This window comes from Fonsecaea nubica (genome assembly GCF_001646965.1).
Source record: "Fonsecaea nubica strain CBS 269.64 chromosome Unknown Scaff43, whole genome shotgun sequence".
NCBI classification, from domain to species: Eukaryota; Fungi; Ascomycota; class Eurotiomycetes; order Chaetothyriales; family Herpotrichiellaceae; genus Fonsecaea; species Fonsecaea nubica.
This window is the reverse complement of record NW_019173716.1, coordinates 1-18,044: the sequence shown is the minus strand read 5'-3', so window position 1 is coordinate 18,044 and position 18,044 is coordinate 1. Positions and strand designations below refer to the sequence as shown.

At 52.4% G+C, this 18,044-nt stretch overlaps 9 protein-coding genes across 9 annotated transcripts; 4 read left to right on the top strand and 5 right to left on the bottom strand.

Annotated features, from left to right (window-relative positions):
- Nucleotides 1-1,572: 1,572 nt before the first annotated feature.
- Nucleotides 1,573-2,205, top strand: AYO20_06648 (hypothetical protein; the record flags this gene model as incomplete). The annotated part of the gene is made up of 1 exon (XM_022644937.1): nt 1,573-2,205. The coding sequence occupies one exon, from the start codon at nt 1,573-1,575 to the stop codon at nt 2,203-2,205; it is 633 nt and encodes a 210-aa protein (XP_022499012.1).
- Nucleotides 2,206-2,631: 426 nt separating this feature from the next.
- Nucleotides 2,632-3,046, bottom strand: AYO20_06647 (cyclin-dependent kinase regulatory subunit; the record flags this gene model as incomplete). Its single annotated transcript, XM_022644936.1, has 2 exons — nt 2,632-2,890; nt 2,940-3,046. 2 exons carry the CDS (start codon nt 3,044-3,046, stop codon nt 2,632-2,634), a joined length of 366 nt encoding a protein of 121 aa, XP_022499011.1.
- Nucleotides 3,047-3,816: 770 nt separating this feature from the next.
- AYO20_06646 (hypothetical protein) lies at nt 3,817-6,191 on the top strand (the record flags this gene model as incomplete). The annotated part of the gene is made up of 5 exons (XM_022644935.1): nt 3,817-3,903; nt 4,191-4,738; nt 4,806-5,019; nt 5,088-5,700; nt 5,779-6,191. The coding sequence occupies 5 exons, from the start codon at nt 3,817-3,819 to the stop codon at nt 6,189-6,191; spliced, it is 1,875 nt and encodes a 624-aa protein (XP_022499010.1).
- Nucleotides 6,192-6,655: 464 nt separating this feature from the next.
- Nucleotides 6,656-7,861, bottom strand: AYO20_06645 (hypothetical protein; the record flags this gene model as incomplete). Its single annotated transcript, XM_022644934.1, has 1 exon — nt 6,656-7,861. The coding sequence occupies one exon, from the start codon at nt 7,859-7,861 to the stop codon at nt 6,656-6,658; it is 1,206 nt and encodes a 401-aa protein (XP_022499009.1).
- Nucleotides 7,862-8,291: 430 nt separating this feature from the next.
- Nucleotides 8,292-9,717, top strand: AYO20_06644 (hypothetical protein; the record flags this gene model as incomplete). Its single annotated transcript, XM_022644933.1, has 2 exons — nt 8,292-8,395; nt 8,454-9,717. 2 exons carry the CDS (start codon nt 8,292-8,294, stop codon nt 9,715-9,717), a joined length of 1,368 nt encoding a protein of 455 aa, XP_022499008.1.
- A 334-nt stretch (nt 9,718-10,051) lies between these two features.
- On the top strand, nt 10,052-11,314 carry AYO20_06643 (hypothetical protein; the record flags this gene model as incomplete). The annotated part of the gene is made up of 1 exon (XM_022644932.1): nt 10,052-11,314. The coding sequence occupies one exon, from the start codon at nt 10,052-10,054 to the stop codon at nt 11,312-11,314; it is 1,263 nt and encodes a 420-aa protein (XP_022499007.1).
- A 725-nt stretch (nt 11,315-12,039) lies between these two features.
- AYO20_06642 (hypothetical protein) lies at nt 12,040-13,202 on the bottom strand (the record flags this gene model as incomplete). The annotated part of the gene is made up of 2 exons (XM_022644931.1): nt 12,040-12,435; nt 12,600-13,202. The coding sequence occupies 2 exons, from the start codon at nt 13,200-13,202 to the stop codon at nt 12,040-12,042; spliced, it is 999 nt and encodes a 332-aa protein (XP_022499006.1).
- A 725-nt stretch (nt 13,203-13,927) lies between these two features.
- Nucleotides 13,928-16,369, bottom strand: AYO20_06641 (hsp75-like protein; the record flags this gene model as incomplete). Its single annotated transcript, XM_022644930.1, has 8 exons — nt 13,928-14,459; nt 14,511-14,531; nt 14,800-14,996; nt 15,045-15,752; nt 15,812-15,977; nt 16,029-16,155; nt 16,215-16,265; nt 16,327-16,369. 8 exons carry the CDS (start codon nt 16,367-16,369, stop codon nt 13,928-13,930), a joined length of 1,845 nt encoding a protein of 614 aa, XP_022499005.1.
- Nucleotides 16,370-17,007: 638 nt separating this feature from the next.
- AYO20_06640 (hypothetical protein) lies at nt 17,008-17,983 on the bottom strand (the record flags this gene model as incomplete). The annotated part of the gene is made up of 2 exons (XM_022644929.1): nt 17,008-17,684; nt 17,809-17,983. 2 exons carry the CDS (start codon nt 17,981-17,983, stop codon nt 17,008-17,010), a joined length of 852 nt encoding a protein of 283 aa, XP_022499004.1.
- Nucleotides 17,984-18,044: the final 61 nt, after the last annotated feature.

Genomic DNA, 18,044 nt, shown 5'->3' with positions numbered 1-18,044 from the left:
CTCCAGTCATCTGTCCTCGAGGCTTTCTGATATCGTTTTTCCTTGATTGATTCGCAATTGAGCCACCCAGAGGTGCACCAGTGTTGATGCGTACGACTACGTCAGACACACACACAGGTTCATGGCATACTGGGCATTGGCTGAAACTGGCAACAAAATCCTCCCACATAGCAAATGAAACCAGTGGGATTTGCTGCAAGGGAGGTATAACAGGGTCTCGCAATCGACCACCTGCCTCTAGCAGAGCACACAATCTGTGCCAGCCCTGCTAGGCCCAGCCTCTAGAAGCCACTGTTGGAATTTTGTGTCCGTGCGGAAATGTCTTGAGGATCCTGAGTGAAGGGGTATTACATCGAGAGAGTCGTTCCCATCTTCGAGTCGTGAGAACATCATCCTGATGTTCGCATTCAATCTTTTGAAGAAGGCTACTACAGTAGTAAAGAGGTAGCCGAGCCGTCGCGAAAGGACTGTGAAAGATTAGCGAAGATCGACAGCAATGAAAATAATGCGGCATCAGAAGACAATAATGCGGCATCAGAAGAATGAAGCGTGCGAAAGGCACGACAAAAAGTGAGGATTTTGACCGAACTGCATACATTGGAGACCCATCCAGCTTGCCAACCAGCCTGTCAACATCGGAAGAGCCAGGACCACGAAGAGCATAAAATAAAAGCAAATCGCAGCGCCTATTCTCCGAAGACACAGGACTGCGTCTGAGATGATGCCGTCAAACAACTGAATCCCAGCAGAGGCTAGATACCGACGCAGCAATCGAAGCTCAAGGAAGAAGTGGTGGATGACGAAGGGGAGGCATTTAAGAAACCTTCCCACCTGGCTTTGCGGAAACTTCAAAGGCGCACCATTCATGACCCGCGTGGAATTTATTGAGAAGATGACAATGCTCTGGGTGGAGTGAGACAAACAGAACGATACAAACACAATGCAGACCTGGATCAAGGGGGCCACAAAGCGGACGAAGGGAGGCATTGTGCTGAATGTAGATGTTTCTTAACGCTTTTGAGACGAATGAAATGGTAAATCGGTAGATAAGAGAATGAAGGCTCTTGAAATGCAATGCTTGACAAGCCGATGACAGGTTCAGCCAAGGAGAACAGATGCGCAAAGAGGGTATATCCATGGAGAGATCCAGCCTGGGCCAGGACGTAACTGCCATCGTGTGGTACCAGGTGTAACGGTAATGTGGAAGCTGCAACAGAGAGAGCGTCAAGAAAATGGGCGGCGGCACAAGAATCAGGTGGTTTAAAAGGAGTTGGCCGATGGCTTTGACGGCCACTGACGATTTACCATAGTGACACCTCTTGCGTCAAGGTTGTTTAGAGGTTCTAGTTTGAGAACAATCTTGTACAGCGCGTGCCTTTGCACATACCTTATCGCTATCACCACGTGACCCTATTCTCCTCATCGCTTGTCTTGATGACGGAATCAATGCATGTGAACGATGGTCGCTTTCTGATTAAATCTCAACCTGTCCCCCTCATACCCAGTATATAAGGATAGCTTCACTCAGTAACCCTTTCTGAGAAATCAGGGTACCATAGAATCCTTATCCACATGGCTCTCCCACCAAAGTTCTCCGGTCAGCTTCTGGCCTCGGCCTCCAGCAATGAAGCAAAGCACACCATCGAGCTTTACTTGGACTATGTCTGTCCCTTCTCGGCGAAGTTGTTCAAGACCTTCTACAAGAGCGTTGCACCCGTCATTGAGAAGAAGTACACCAATCCTGGCGTCCGCGTCATCTTCCGTCAACAGATCCAGCCCTGGCATCCTTCTTCTACCCTCGTTCATGAAGCCGGTGCTGCCGTTCTGAAGACCGCGCCCAACTCCTTTTGGTCGTTTTCGGAAAAGCTGTTCGAACAACAAAAGGATTATTTCGATGTCAGCCTGGTGAATGAAAGTCGGAACGAGACGTACAAGCGGCTTGCTAAGCTGGCCGGCTCTGTGGAAGGGGTGGACGAGAAGACCATTTTGGACTTGTTGTTGGTCCCCGACAAGCCAGACAAGGACGGCGGACTCAACATCGGGAATAAGGTCACTGACGACGTCAAGTTCATGGTCAAGGCGAACAGAGTTACCGGTGTCCATGTCACGCCAACTGTCCTGTTCAATGGCGTAGAGGAACGCAGCATCAGTTCCGGTTGGACGATAGAGCAATGGGAGGAGTGGCTGCAAAAGAACGCGAGTTGAAAAAGAGAAGCCAGCCCAACAAAGAGTCGACGGAATTCTGACATGGGGACCAGAGTCGCCTGCAGATCATGATGAGTAGCGTACAAGAACACCATCCATTCTTTCATGGGTTTCAGCTAAGTTGGTGGTGGAGCTGAAAAGGCTATGCTAAACCTGATTGACCACCAACATCTTTGTGCCTAAATTCTTTGGCCGCCGTTGGATCCATTCGTCAAGACATACACAAACTGGTACTAAGCACACCCGCTGAATGCACATTTGAACACGGTTCCTGTGTTTCCGGAGAAAACGCCCTCCCAATGCTGCGCTAGTTGGAGAAGTGATTCGGATGCAATTGTGTCAAGATCAGTGGGCAGGAGGCTGGTATCCAATCGGTCGTCTGCTCATCGTGTTAACACCTGGGGACAAATGTGAGGTTCGCCAGACCTACTTGAACAGGAGGATATGTGGTTCGGGTTCGTGAACTTCATAGTGCTCCCATCCTAGACTCTGCCGAATGTTCAGCTGAAGTGTAATACGTATCGTGACCGTCTCAAATACCTGTGTGATCCCCAGTCCTCTCCATTCCTCTTCCCATAGCAATTTCAACGTTCCCTTCGAGTCGTCAAAGTAGTCTCTTGGGATGACCTTCAACATGGCCTTTGGGAGTTGCACATGACGGTATTCGAATTCGCTGTCAGAATATCTGGCGCCTGTTAGCCTCAGAACAATGAGCAAATTTGGTGAATACACACCTCGCCGAATATCCAATACTGTCAATGAACTCCTCCAGTCGCGCTCTCTCGGACTCGAGCAATAACCTAGGCTTCTTATTCCGCCTTGACATGTCAATCTCGGTCATGTTGCAGGATTGTGAGACGCGATCGGTGGTGAAGACTCTTGAGGCGAAGTGTCTCTCGCTCGGGAGACGTGATGAGGGGTAGTGAAGGAGTACCACGCGGTACAATCGTTAGCGGTGCTTAGGTAGCTGCGGAAATGAATTCGCGAAATGGTCTCGTGCTCTTGAGCATGCAAGGGCCGTAGATGTGTAGAACGCGCAAGTGAAAGGTGCGAATAACGACCGAGCGATCTGTGGAATGTGTCGGTGTCAGGTTTCGACCCGGAGAAGGTCGTTTGGAAACGGGCTGTCGCGAGGGGGGAGAGCAGAGGACTGCGACCTGCGTTTGTGTTTGAGGCGGATAGTCCCAGAGGCTCGCCGAAGTAAACACAGATTGGGGGAGCCAAAACCCAAAACACCAGCCTATGGGAGAAGGTGCGTCTGCCAAGATCTCGCGGATAAACTCAACTTCGGATCAAGCCGATGACTTGCCAGATAATCCGGCCTCTGTCACGTGTGTTGGGTTTTTCGCCCTCCTCTCTCGCAGCGAAGACTGACAGTTGCGTGTGTCGCGTCCCCGTTGAGATCCTGTCACCCCCAAAAAGCGTGAAGGGCGAGCGATGGAAGTCTCCCCAAAGCGCATGCAACTCCTACACCATTGAATGCTTTCGCAAGGGTCCCGTTTGCCCTGTTCACCTCTCTAATAGCAACTCCCTGCATTTTGCACCTGATGGTGGCCCCTCCTGCACCCGCATCCCTCGCCCAATCTCGAGACCTTGTGAGGCCGCGAAATCATGAGCTCGAAGCGCAGAAGCGGCCATGCAGGCGACCCCGACGACTTTCTAGCCACGCCTGATCCCAAGCGACGCAAGCGGAGCGACGTAAGTATTAAAATAATCCTCTCTCACTCGCTCAACTCCCACTTCCCACTTACCACTGCACTTCTCGACCGTGCGCAGAGTTGCGGAACCCCCGCCTTGTGCACCTCATGCTACGTGCAGCGTCGCCTGCACTTGAGATGACCGCAGTGCTCTGCATCGACCGCATTCGCAATGGTTGATGCATCTGGACAGAGATTTGCTAATCCAGTCGTATGTAGGATACCCATTTTCCTGAGGTAGAAACCCGAGAGACCACCGCAGACATTGGCTTGAGACTCGTCAGGCAGTTGAAGAAGTCGCAAGACAAGAATGGCCGCAACGTCGCAATCCATTTTCTGGACCTGCCCAGCAGGGCCGATTACCCTGACTATTATCAGCAAATTGCCATGCCTCTCTCCCTCAACATGATCGAGCAGCGGCTGGAGAATTATGAATATGAAAACCTGGAGGCTCTGGAGTCAGACCTGAAGAGAATGGTACAAAATGCAAAGGACTATAACAATAGTCGATCCTCAATCTTCGAGGATGCCGAGCGCATACGCAAGGCTTTGTCCAATTTCATGCCAAAGCACAATCCGGCGTATTTGCGACAAGATTATCGTGCTTATCCGACTCCGATTCCACAAGACCTGCTTGATCGGGTGCGACAGCAGTCCGTCTCATCAGAGGGGACAATGGCTCCAGAGAGGGTCAAGCTGGTCTTTCCCAATCCTGCGGTGAGGCGACGCCAAAGTCAGGCAACGCCATCCACTGACACCCTCACCGACACGAGGGAAGATATGAGGCAAGAACAGTTGAAGTTTCTGCGGGAACTGTCTGAACAAGACGATGCAATGTAACTCACTCCATTGAAGACCCTGTTGATGGTGACCACACAGACTGACATTTCTTTTGTTGCGCAGCAACTTTGAGGAAAAAGTCTCCAAAAAGGACTATCCCGACTATTACAGGTTGGTCAAGAAGCCGACGTCTATATCAGACGTGCGGGCGATGGTAGAGAGGGATACGATCCAGGATTGGGACGCGTTGGCAAAAGAAGTGCGACTCATCTGGGACAACGCAAAAGATTACAATCAAGAAGGGTCCGACATCTACCTGATGGCAGAAAAACTCGAGGTATGTTGACTTCTAGGCGTGAATCGCGTAACGTGACAACGCGCTAATATCCTTTATCGTGTTAACAGGTCTGGTCGGAATCCAAGATGCAGTCACTTGGTGCTCAACCAAGACGCAATCTCAAGCTTTCTTTGTCACAACCAAAACCAAAGGCTCTGCGACTGACAATGGGTTCGTCTACGCCTACACCCAACGTGGTCGGTGGTACGATCGACAGCGAGTCACTCCGACGACAGAAGGAAGAGATGGGTCAAGCCTTGAGCAAAGCGCAGAGGGCAACTTCGAAGGTGGCACAAACCAATGGTTCAACCCCAGTGCCATCAAGCGCCGCTCCCAGCGTTCGTCGAAGCGCCTCACTGGCTACAACTACTGAGCAACCTGATGCAATCGCGAACGACGTCAAAGTCAACGGTATCGCAAGCACACCCCAAGCTCAAGAAGCTGTGAAAGCCTCACAACCCCCTGTGCAAACCCCAGCACAGCAGCTGCCAACCCCTGTTCAAGAAGTCGACATTGACCTCCCGAATACACTGCCTCTCACAAATGGAAACGGGCATATCGAGTCCTCTGTGCAGCAGCCATCTAGCCCTACAGTGAGCACGAATCCATCGGCACCCAATGACAATTACTTGAATCAATCTGTGATTCCCATGGAGCGACGTTACCGTGACCCAGGCAGAGGTAAGTTCAATCTCACTCTTCTCATCTAATCTTTTCATTGGCGTCATCCTGCTGACACTGAGTCCGCTACACTCTCAGGCTGGTCCCACGCGTTACTCGCCTCTGTGACATTCATGACCAACCCTTCTTTACCGAATGACCCACGCTGGAAACTGGTCCGTTACGGCTCGGCCACCAAGACCCAGACAAGTGGCTTCATCGCTTTACCTGCACATTACCGCGATCTTCGCATCATCCCCTCGACCACTCCCGAACTAGCAAATCGTCGCCGTCATCGCATTTTTTTCATGCATAACTCAACTGTTTACAAAGAGAGCAACAGTAATCATGTGGAAGGGGCTTTTGAGGTCAGGCTCGTTCCAGGAGAGAATGTTCTTGTTGTGGAGGTGTTGGCAGATCTGAGGGAGGGAGAGAAGAAGACGTATGCACCCAGTCAATTGCAATTTGACTTTGAGAGGTGCACCTTGATTGTACATCTCAACACAGCCTAACATAAGGGAAGGGTTTGCAATGAGATTAGGAAAGACATGTCTCGGTTCAAATGACTCGGAAAAAGGAATTGGCAGTGCGGCGAACTGCTTTCAACGAGCTTGACACATGCATGGAGTTGCATTTAAGTACGTGCGTTCTAGGGGCTTCAGCGCCAGTGTTTTATCAATGAGATTGAAAAAATGCCTTGAAACTCACAAATCCTACCGCTGTTTCTCTTGTCCGGTAAGCACCCACTCGAATATTTCTTTGGACCAAAGGGCAATGGAACGACGACCATCAGACCGCACACTAATGTCGTACCTGTTTCCTTCATATGATTGAACCATCTATACAGAGTCTTCGGATGTGTGTGTTCAAGCTGGCTCGACCCGATCTTCAACCGAACTCCCCCCTTCTTTCTGAATTGAAAGCCCATCTCGTGAAAATGATAGAGTACAAACAACAGTATAACAGGTTCCCTGTCCTACTTCGCGGCCCTGGGCCCCGCGACACCAGCCCCAATCACACTGGGTAGTTCTTGCGAACCCATGCTGTAGAGCATTCCGATGGCCCCGGCTACCAATGCAGTCATAACCACGCCGAAGGTAGCGAACATGACGAAAGGCACGGAGATGTCTTTCTTTTGACACGCGTTTCCGCCCCATGTCACCGTCTTCTTGGTCCCGTCTTCGTTGATCCGGACAAGAGTAGACGTGCAGCGGCACTTGAAGCAATTGGTGTGGGCTTTGTAGCAGGAGCCGTGGCCGGAGCACGAGTTTGTGGTGTTCTCGCACGCGGACTGTGAAGCAAAACAGGCGGGGATCACAGAGGGAAGGGTGAAGTTTGAGGAAGTGTTGGCCGGTGTGATTGTGTCAAATCCAGAGACGGAGGATGGGGTGGGCGACGTAGATGGCAGGTCCAGGCGTTCCTCTTCGGACGTTTGTGCGGAGCGGGCAACGTGCTTGTGGTTGTTGGCATTTTTCTTCTTGGGATTCTTCAGTTTCTTCGCGGAGGGAAGCAGGAGAATGGTGGATTCGACGTTGTCTGTGGCGGAGAAGTGCTTCAGGATGCGCACCAGGCCGTTCAGCTGGGTTTTGACACCCGACGGGTCCGTGGGCAGAAAGCTATGGAGGGAGAGAATGATTGGGATATTTGGGATCTCTGAGGCCGCCAGGCATCTTCCATTTTCGGCTGGATAGGTGAAGACCACCTCGACACCCTTGCTTTGGGGAGCATTGCGAGACGGCGGAACTGCATACTCGCAGAGCCCGTCTTTCTCTTTTCGGCTTCCGTCAGATACCGCCTTGAAGTCACTGAGCAGGTCTTTTGTCGGATCCGAGATCCATAGATCAGGCATGGCCATATCAAAGTCACTGATCTGCATATCCACCCCCGTTATTCTGATGAATAGCTTTCCTGGCGCATCTTTGGGATGGCTCTCTCCAAACAGGGGTGCTTGGTATCCGCCATAGGTATTGAGATCTTCAAGAAGCATTGAGTCTGTGATCCCGAGGTATCGATCCGCAGTAAGGGCTCTTCTTCTCGCGATAACAGCGCTGGCCATTTCTGAATCGATCATGCCAGTCGAAGGGGCGGCGATGGAGCGGTCGATGGTGAAGAGGTATGCGCCTTGAGCAGCGACATAATGTGCGAGTGCTGCACAGGGCAGGAAGACCGATAGGGGCTTCATGGTCAGTGTAGCCAGCTGAGAGCCCAATATTGAGCTGTTGATTGAAGCTGGCGGCACTACAGAAGACAGAGAGCAGCAATACGTATGGGGGCAAAGGCACGGATAATTGTTTCGGCCTGAGCTAGCGAAGGACTGGACCCTGACACGTGCAGCGTGCAGCAACCCCTCGTCCCATCACGATATTTCCAATTCAAGGCCGTGAAATTCCAGTCTTCCTCTCTTCGTTGGCCGCGCAGCATTTGATTTCATCTATTACGAGCCATATTCTTCCTTTCCCGTACGGGGTCACTGCTCCGACGTACTTCCGCGCTTCCTAGGGAGAGAATATTGCGCATAGGTTCAATGTCACCGAGCACGGCCACTTGTCGACCACACATTAATTCCTCCTCGCTACCATGAAACCAACTGATGCCTCGAGCTGCCCCTCCACATGCTTCGGTATCTATTCCGTAGCCCGCGGAGCGTTCGCGTGCCACTCCAGAATGGGCCAGTCGATCTTCAGAGGGTCGCAATAACCAGGAGATCTAGATCAACGTGCGTGGTGTCGCATCTGAAAGCCTTCCAGATGTTGAATATTGCTAACAGTCGACAGCCCTATCCTTTACCGATTTTTCACGACGATTGCACTTACCTACTGTGCTGCGAAGACAATCAATCACTACTTCCCGAACAGTGCGCACGGATCTAGGCCCCATGTTGAGTCTGTCAAGAAGACGCACGAATCTGAAGATCACGAGAGATTATGGCAAGAATACTTGGAGAAGGCCAAAGCGAGTGGCGTAACGACTTCTCCCGAAGCCATCCATTTGATGCTGCCGATCTGGATTCGGCGAGCAAAGCCCCAACCATGGGAACCCGATGATCCAACCTGGAAGTCGTTCCAAGCTCTCCAGGAAGATACGAAACGCCTGCGTGAAATCACAAGGGCGATCCAAGAATCACTGAAACAAGAGGTCGTCAAAAAGTATGGTCGTGTCATGGTAGAGCTCGGAGGAAATTTCGCCTTCCACGCCGGATGGAGACTGGCTCCGCCTCTGTATGCTCCGACAGCGTACGAAGTCCCATGCATCTTCTTAGAGCCCGACAAGATCAGCTATGGCTGGAGGCAGCTACCGAATAGTATGGGGGGAAAGATGGACCGCGTCTTCCATCCAATTGTGCTGGCCAAGGCCTTTATCCATGGTTTTGGGGAATTTGCCTGGGCTTCATATTTGATCACCCGGGCCCGTCTCGTGGATCGACTCAATTCCCTCAGCGCGAGCCTTAAAGACTCGACCACGCAGCAGCAAACCCTCAGCGAAGACGAGAAGGCCCACAAACGGTTGAGTTTTGGGAAAGTATCTGAAGAAGAAAAGACAGTCTGGTTACCTTTTCTTCGTGGTGATTACGGTGAGCACGACTCAAGACGGGCTTACCGCGATCTGGTCAAGTCCATGACGTACCAGGGTGCAATCGAGTCAGGGTGTGCAGTGTTCCGAGCATATTGGATACATGGGCAAGAAAAGGTTATGCAATCGTACACTCGAGACAGCCTACTTATGGTCGGAGAGATAGCATTCGTGGGGGATAGGGGGACGCTTTTTGTGCACGCCGTGGCGGTATACTCTCCTGAGACCGATTCTCTCATCGGTCCACCCCTCCTCAAACATGCGTATGTTGTCCCAGACCGAGCGAAGTGGGTGGAAGACAAAACGGCCAAGGCCGAGGGCAAGGGTCTGCCGCAGGCTGAAAGACAAGAAGAGACGAAGTTGATTGCTCAAGACACTCTGAAACCTTCGACAGAACCTGATGAAGCACGGACGGCGGGAAAGCCTCCTTCGGCCGAAGAAAATGAAGAGAAGGATAGCGAGAAATGATTTGATATCCCCTTGCTTTATGCACAGCGCAAGGCGTTGCTCATGATCTGGAGCTTAGGGCAATTCTGATGGACTTCTTGAGATGATGTTTGTGCCATGATATTTTGACCCGAGTGTTGGCAGAGGCTGCTTCCTGAAAGTTATCATCTGCTTCGTGCGAGCGACTTCTTAAAAAGTGTTAGTAGTGAATTCATTTCAATCACTCTCCCTCTCCCATGTCTTTCCTTTCTTTGGCTCAGTCTCATCCAGGCCCAGCACGCTGACACTGCCATTCTACAGCAAGGGAACCTTGAAGTTTGGAACTCGTGCCACAGTGTAAACTCCTCCTGTGACAATGCTGGGACACAGCCTCAGATCCAGCGTCGTCTCCGTCTGGCTCTACTTTGTCCTCAACATGCTCGTCACGGTCACGAACAAGCAGATCGTGTCCCGGACTGCGTGTCCCTGGCTCCTCACGGCGTCGCACGCATTCACTACGTTTGTCACTACGGGGGCGATTTCGCGGCTCCAGAGACCCAAATCCGCCTTCGCACCCTCGACAACTACGACCACGTCGAGCTTTGTGTCACGTTCTCTGGTCAACGATGGACGCCTTGAAGAAGAGGGCGATGATGACGACGAGGATGACCACAGGTACCGAGTTAGAGAAGGAGATGGCACCAATCTCAGTCTACGCGTGCACCTACGAGTTCTTCTCCCCTTTTCTCTCCTCTACACGCTGAACATCGCCCTGTCCAACCTGGCCTTGGGGCTGGTGACGTTGTCCATGCACCAGACCATCCGCGCGACAGCCCCGGTCATCACCGTGCTGGTCTCTATCGTGTGGCTTGGAAGCACGTGGAGAGAATACCCGGCAGGAGTGTACGGCGCGACGGGTCTGACCATCTGCGGCGTGATCATCGCGACCAACGCTGCGTCGTCGACCAAAGGCGTCGGCGACGACAGAGCAGGTCTCGTTGTCGACCCATCACGGACAACCGCATCCGGCTTCACGGTCACGTTGCTCAGCGCCGTCTTGGCCGTGCTCAAAACCATCTTTACCAATGAACTGCAGCGCCCGCCTCGCGCCAGTCGTTGGGGGTTGGGTCTGCCCTCGACGAGACTTGTGCAATATCTCGCACTCTACGCCGTGAATCAGGCGGTGCTCCTCGCAAGCTGGGCCGGTGAGATCAAGGGGCTGACGACCAACGTGGACCATGGGCCACCGCCCACCCTGACGCTCAGGCTCAGGGGTCGATCGCATCGAGTCGCAGTGCCGTGGCCGTGGCTGTGGCTGCTCAACGCCCTCGCCGCCGCGATGCTGAACCTCGCGTCCTTCGAGGCCAACAAGCGCTGCGGCCCTCTGACCATGGCCATCGCCACCAACATGAAACAAGTCGTCATTCTCCTCATGGTGATATGCCTCCGCGACGTCACCGGGGCGACCAACAACGCACACGACCGCCGCGCCAGAGAGAACACCGTCATCGTGGGTTCCCTGATCACGACCGTCGGAGGGATTTGGTACGCCTTTGCCAGCGCACGGACGAAGCGGAGACAAAGACGGGATTCGGTGGGAGATGACGCCGTCTCTGAGAAACGAGGCTGGGTTGGATAGGGAGGGGGCTGCAGCTCCAGCTGTGAAAACAGTCTCACCGATCGAAAGTAGGTTCGAAGAGTAATACCATCGGGGGATCGACTCGGTTGGAACAAAGCGGAGGCAGGATTAGAGAAGCCATGTTCAGCTATCATCGTGTGACCTGTTTGATGCAAATCGCTCCCGTTCGATCGAACTTGCTACCATGCGTCGCGTCGGGATGGGAGTGTCTGATATGGACAAGCGAGGCTGGCCATCGTCCGAGGGCAAGAACAGGCCCAGAACAAGAGATTCGCCTTGCGACCAAGCGACTGTCTGTCTGCCTCACTCGCTGAAAGCTTGGGTTTCCGAATCATGGCACAGCATCCTCAAAGGAAAACTGGCGGAAAGCGGAGGCTGGCTTCTACGTATTTTCGATGTAGATACCGAGTTCGAGGTACTCGGTCCGTGCTTCCCCTTCCATATTCGAAGAGCTAATAGATTGATGGTGAATGGCCCACAAAGGGGGATACTGGCACACGATATGACTTTTTTTTTCCCATGACCTATTCCGGGTTGCTTTTCGTCTCAACTTTTTCTCCTGATACCCATGTACACCAGATTCCACGGACCCAAGGTAGTGATACACCTGTATGGTTCTCTCTCTCTCTCTCTCTCTCCCTTCACCTCACAGATTCCCGTCTCGTTACCGCCAGCAGCACAGATTCTAATGGACCGTCCGCCCTCGCTTCGTCCGAGATACATTTTCACCCCTCCAAAGCCTTCAAGCTCGCCTCGTAGACCTTCTTGACCTCGTCCTGACCCTTCTTCACCACCTCCTCCATCTGCTTGTGCGCCTTGCGCAGTTCGTCCTGGATGACCAGCTTCCCCAGCTCCATCTTCCGGAACCGCTTTTGCGCGTCGCCCCTCGCGTTGCGAACGTCCTGGGACGCCCGGTCGAACATCTTCTTGGCCTCGGCACGCGCGAGGTTGCGCGTCTCCGCCGTGATGGGCGGAACGGGTACCGTGATCAGCAAGGGGTTAGAGGCGGTCGGCGGGTTCGACTGGGAGACTGAGGTCGTGCCTGGGGTGTGTGGAGCGGTCGTCTGCGGGACGAGACTGTACGGGCTTGCGAGGAGGGCTGATGCGATTGGTTTGACGTGCTATAAAAGAACCGAAAATAAAATCCCGTTAGTTTCACGCGCTTCTTGACTCTGTAATTCCTCAACGCCCCCCCAAAAAGCCACATTCCGAGGATGGGACACCCATGGCCCTGAATATAGAAAAAAGGGAGACGAAGCAAATACACGGAAAGATGGGCACTCACAGATTCCTCGGCGCAGAATATCTGCACACTCCTCCCACCCTTTGCAACCACACTGGCCAGATCCCCGACCTTGACTTTTTCCTTGTGCGGGCTCCCTCTCCCCGTCTCCGCCCCTTTGACGTTGATCTCCACGGGCAATGCCTCGATCATCTCCGGCGTGACCCTGCCGGCGTCCTTGGTCTTGACCAGCGCCTCCTTGAGGCGCGCCACAGCCTTTGCGATCGCCGCCTCGAGCTCGGAGAAGTCGTACGGGTCAATCTCACTGTCGCGGTTGCGCGTGGCTTTGTTGTCCGGGATGTGCACGTCGTCCTTGTGCCGGAGGGAGTCGACCGAGGGGGATTTTCGCGACGATTTGGACGAGCCCGACGACTTCTTGAGCAGGGATGTCGAGGTCGAGAGTGTTCGAGCGGGGACTTGACGTGCTTGTGTTGGCACTCTCACTGGGAGTATCCGTCTAGGTACGTAGGACCGAAGTAGTCGGGTCTGGCATTGGAAGCATAGAGATTGCTGCTGTTGCGACAATGAGGAAGGGCGCAGTTGCCGATGCGCAGGGAGCAGCAGTTGCTGAATGGCCTGTGCCGTCTCTCTGCTCCGTGGAGGCATTTTGGTATCTGTATGTTGCGAAGGACGAGCGACGAGCTTGACAGTCCGCCACACGTCGAGTTGATTGGATTTTGGAACGTAGATTTTCTTTTGCTCGCCCGGTTGATTCAGTTGTGATGCGAAAGTTGGAGAAGCTCCAGGTGCGCGACCCACTTCGCGCTAACATTTGGCAATTCTGCATAGCACGAGGCTGAAGGCTTAAGGGGGTCTAGTAGACCATTTGCATAGGTGCTACAAAGCTTGAGAAGTCAGACCTCGCTGGACATGGGTCTGCTGAGCTTCGAGATAGCGAATCGCATACTCAATGTGTCTGTGACTGCAACCGGACAAGAAACCAAATAAACCAAGTGCTTTTTATTTTGCTCCCGAGTAGGCGAAAACAAAATGTCCCTGCGCTTAAGCCGTGTAAGAAGCACAGTTGCGGCAAACCAAACACTATCTTCATTCTGATTTCATGGCCGAGAAACGAGATTGCCGCTCTATCTTAAACATACTAAGGCAATAACATTTTCCTAGCCTATTGACGAGCCCAACCAGCAGCTGCTGGTCCGATTGACCCGCCTGACAACTATCCGAAAACGACGCCAGCCACATTTCTTTTGAAAATGCCATGCATACTGTCATGAGGATGGGGAGAGGTAGCGCTCCGAGAGGTTTTCGGTTGACTTGGTGGCCTACCCAAGAGTAGCTTGATAGGCTCAACCGATCGTCGACGAGATGGCCGTCTACCTCGTAGCCATGGCCTTGGTCATAGCTCTCTTCAGAGCCAATTCCTTCTTCTTCAAATCATCCGGAGTCGAATCATCCACCTCAAGCTGTTGCATAGCGTCACTCAAGGCCTCCTCGATCTTGGCCTTGTTGCCACGCTTCATCTTCATCGACAATCCCGGGTCGTTGATCAGTTCCTCCACACGACCAATGTATGACTCGAGTTGCTGCTTGGCCTCGAATTTCTTGGTGAATGCCTCGTCGCTGGTTTTGAATTTAGCAGCGTCCTCAACCATCTTTTCGATCTCAGTGGTGGAGAGTTTGCCGACGGCGTTGGAGATGGTAATGTTGGCGCTTCGACCGGAGGATTTCTCGGTCGCAGTGACTTTAAGAATACCATTGACATCTACTTCGAACACAACTTCGAGAGCAGCATCTCCAGCACGTTGTGGGGGGATCGGAGACAGAGTAAACTCGCCCAGAGAAGTGTTGTCCTCGCAGTTGGTCCGCTCTCCTTGGTAGACGGGGAACTGGACGGTTTGCTGGTTGCTAGAGCACTTGTCAGCGCGCAAGGTAATTCAACGACGGGAAGCTACTTACTCAACCACAGTGGTGAAGGTTCTGTCAGACATGAAATTTGTCAGTAAATACCAATAGTCGCGAACAAAACAATTATGTAGATGGAAGATGCAGAACGATGAGTCCAGGTGCAGACATGGCAATGTGAATCAGGTAACACATTGCATCCAGGTAAAGTGACGAATGAGAGATGATGGGTGTGCAAATGACGGTTGGTGATTAGGTCTGGCAGGTGCCATTGCCGAGTCCGGTGGGGAGGAGATTGACGATAAAACAAAAATGAAGGACAAAGAAAATGAGATGAACTGACCTCTTCTTAACGCAAGGCACCGTGTTGCCGCGAGGAACAACGGGAGCGAAAATGTTGCCTTCCATAGCCACACCGAGAGATAGAGGAACGACATCGAGCAGGAGAAGGTCGGCAGTCTCAGCAGAGGTGGCTTTGCCGGACAGGATACCTGCCTGCACGGCGGCTCCGTAGGCAACGGCTTCGTCAGGGTTAATACTCTATTCCAGTGTTAGCAAAAATCCAAGTCAGTCTAAGGTGTAACGAACCTTCTCCAGCTTCTTGCCGTCGAAGAAATCGCTCAGCAATTTCTGGATACGAGGGATACGGGTTGAACCACCAACAAGCACAATCTCGTCCACCTTTGATTTCTCGATGTTGGCGTCTTTCAGGACTTGTTGAACAGGGTCCAGGGTACCATTGAAGATCTTGGCATTGAGATCCTCAAATCGAGCACGGGTGATGGTAGCATTGAAATCTTCTCCATCGAACAGCGAATCAATCTCAACTGTAGCCTGGGTACCATTCGACAGTGTTCTCTTAGCGCGTTCGCAGGCGGTCCGAAGTCGTCGAAGAGCACGGGCGTCACCAGACAAATCCTTCTTGGTCTTCCTCGTGAACTCTTTCTTGAAGTGCTCGAGAAGGTTGGTGTCAAAGTCCTGACCACCCAAATGGGTATCTCCAGCAGTAGCCTTGACGGTGAAGACACCACCTTGGATGTTTAGGAGAGAAACATCGAAGGTACCACCACCAAGATCGTAGATGAGGACGTTTCGCTCCTTGTCTGACTTGCCAGATCCAAGACCGTAGGCGATGGCGGCAGCAGTGGGCTCGTTGATGATACGGAGGACGTTGAGGCCGGAAATGGCACCAGCGTCCTTGGTGGCTTGTCGCTGATTGTCATTGAAATAAGCAGGCACCGTGACAACGGCCTTGGAAACTTTCTTGCCCAGCTTGGTCTCTGCAACCTCCTTCATCTGTAGCGCAATGCTTTAGTGGTGTGCGGTCTGGTGCGCGGAAAAATGAGGGCTCTCACCTTCATCAAGACCATGGAGGAGATTTCCTGGGGTGAGAAAGTCTTGGTTTCCCCGAGGTATTGGACCTGAACCATGGGGTTGCCGCCCTGGTCAACGACCTTGAACGGCCATGATTCGATATCCTTCTTGACCGTTGGGTCATCAAACCGTCTTCCGATCAATCGCCTGCGCCGAGGTTAAGAAGAATTCAGTATATTATGGATAGCTCCCACTGACTTGACGTCAAAGACTGTGTTTTCCGGGTTCATGGCCGCCTGGTTTTTTGCAGCCTCGCCGATGAGGCGCTCCTCATCGGTGAAGGAGACGAAGGAAGGGGTGGTGAAGCTACCTTGCTCATTGGCGACTGCGGCGACTGTTAGCATATCACTCGGCTTCGCAGCTAGGTAGAAGAGGTGGGCTTACTGATTTCGACATTTGTGCCTTCGTAGACGGCGACACAGGAGTAAGTGGTACCTGTAGGAATTCTTTGTTAGAGGCCGCAGACGTCGGTGAGAGCGGGGAGCAAGCAGCATACCAAGATCGATGCCGATGGCACCCTCATAGACTTCGTCTGCCATATTGACGGTATGATAAGATATTTCCCCTCAACCAAGACTGCAGGAGGACACAAGAGGAAAAGGAAGATGCGAGGGTGTTGTAGGCAAAAAGGTGGAAACAGCCTACCACTGCAAAAGTTCTACGCTTCGACAACTTTTTAGCCACGGACCACATAAATTTTCCAAAATTTTGGCCAAGAACTCGGTAACTTTATGTCGCACTTATTCCGATCCGATAGCAGTGGCGCTGCTTTTTAATATTCATGAGCTAGCCCAAATCATCCTGAAACTCACGTGATATTTTAACACAAAATTCGGGGTCGATGGAGAACTAGATTGTAAAAACAGCGTCACTGCTTCCAGACTTTTGGAGCATTGCCGTTCGGGCGTCTCACATCACTACAAGTACCTCGGACTGAAAACAATTCAATACTTGAAACTCGGGTGTCGAGAGACACAAGACCATTTCCATTCACATCTCAACGCCGAAGCATGCTTCTCACTATTACACAGGGCCAATAGAACTCCCTCGGACGGGTATACAGACTTCCTCAAACCAAAAATGTACTTGAAATCCTCACTTTTCCAACAACACAGCACTCCAATGGAGCTCCCAGAACCTGCGCCTAGCCTGAAGAACTTTGCGAGAGCCCCTGTCCCTACCGCATCGGCGTCTCATTCTCCACGAGTACATGCCCATCTTCACTGCCAACACGTCGCCCGGGTTTGAACTTGTCTGGGAACCAAAGAAAGAAAGTCATCTGCACAATCCACATAGGGATCGCATCAAAGACGTAGGCCGGCCAATCATGGGACAGCAGATACGAATCCACTCCCATGATGTACTCGACCACCCGAAAGACTGATCGCACCATGATCAACGCACTGCAGAAGTATATCATCCTCAACCCTTGTTTCCATGGGATATTTGGCCATGAGCTTGTGTCTTTCCCACCGGACCTCCGCATCCTCGCGTGGAATACCCACGCGACTGCGACGAAGCATCCAAAGGCAATCAACTGGATAAACAGACCGGCGATCACTATGTACTGCCCAATCTTTTGAGTCTTGTCCTTGGCTGTCAACCCGGCACCGTTTCCCTGCACGTTCAGAGACAGAATATCCGCCACGACGAATAGCTTGGTCATCCTGGCGGGCCGAATGACGGAGAAGCGCTCGCCGTGTACGCTGCGAATGAGCCGACCGAGGACCATGTAGATGGAGGCGGCATATAAGACCGGCGCCAATAGGATGAAGGAGCTCTGGACTGCGTACGGCGCAATGAGATCGGTACGGTAATGAGCGAATATGCGAACACCAAAGCCGATTACTTGAACTGGAGAGAAAGAAGGTGAGCAAGAACCAAAAATGTCTTCTTTTCCCAGGTGAGATTTTCCCCCCATCCATACATGAGGGTCAACCATGGATACAGACATGCCAAATTGGGCAGATAAACTTACACAGTCCACCAACGGCGAAGGGGATGCAGAACCAAGTCCGCGTCCTGTGTATGCGCAAGCAAAGAGCGGCGGTGGCGCCTGCGAACAAGATGATGGCTGCGGCTGAAGCTGGGACTGACGGGAGGTACTTCCAGAGGTAGTAGTCCGTCCCGGCCACGGGTTTGAGTTGTGTCATGGCTGCGTGATGCACAGGAGTGTTGAAGAAGATGCCACACAATCGAGGGAGGGGGCCGGGG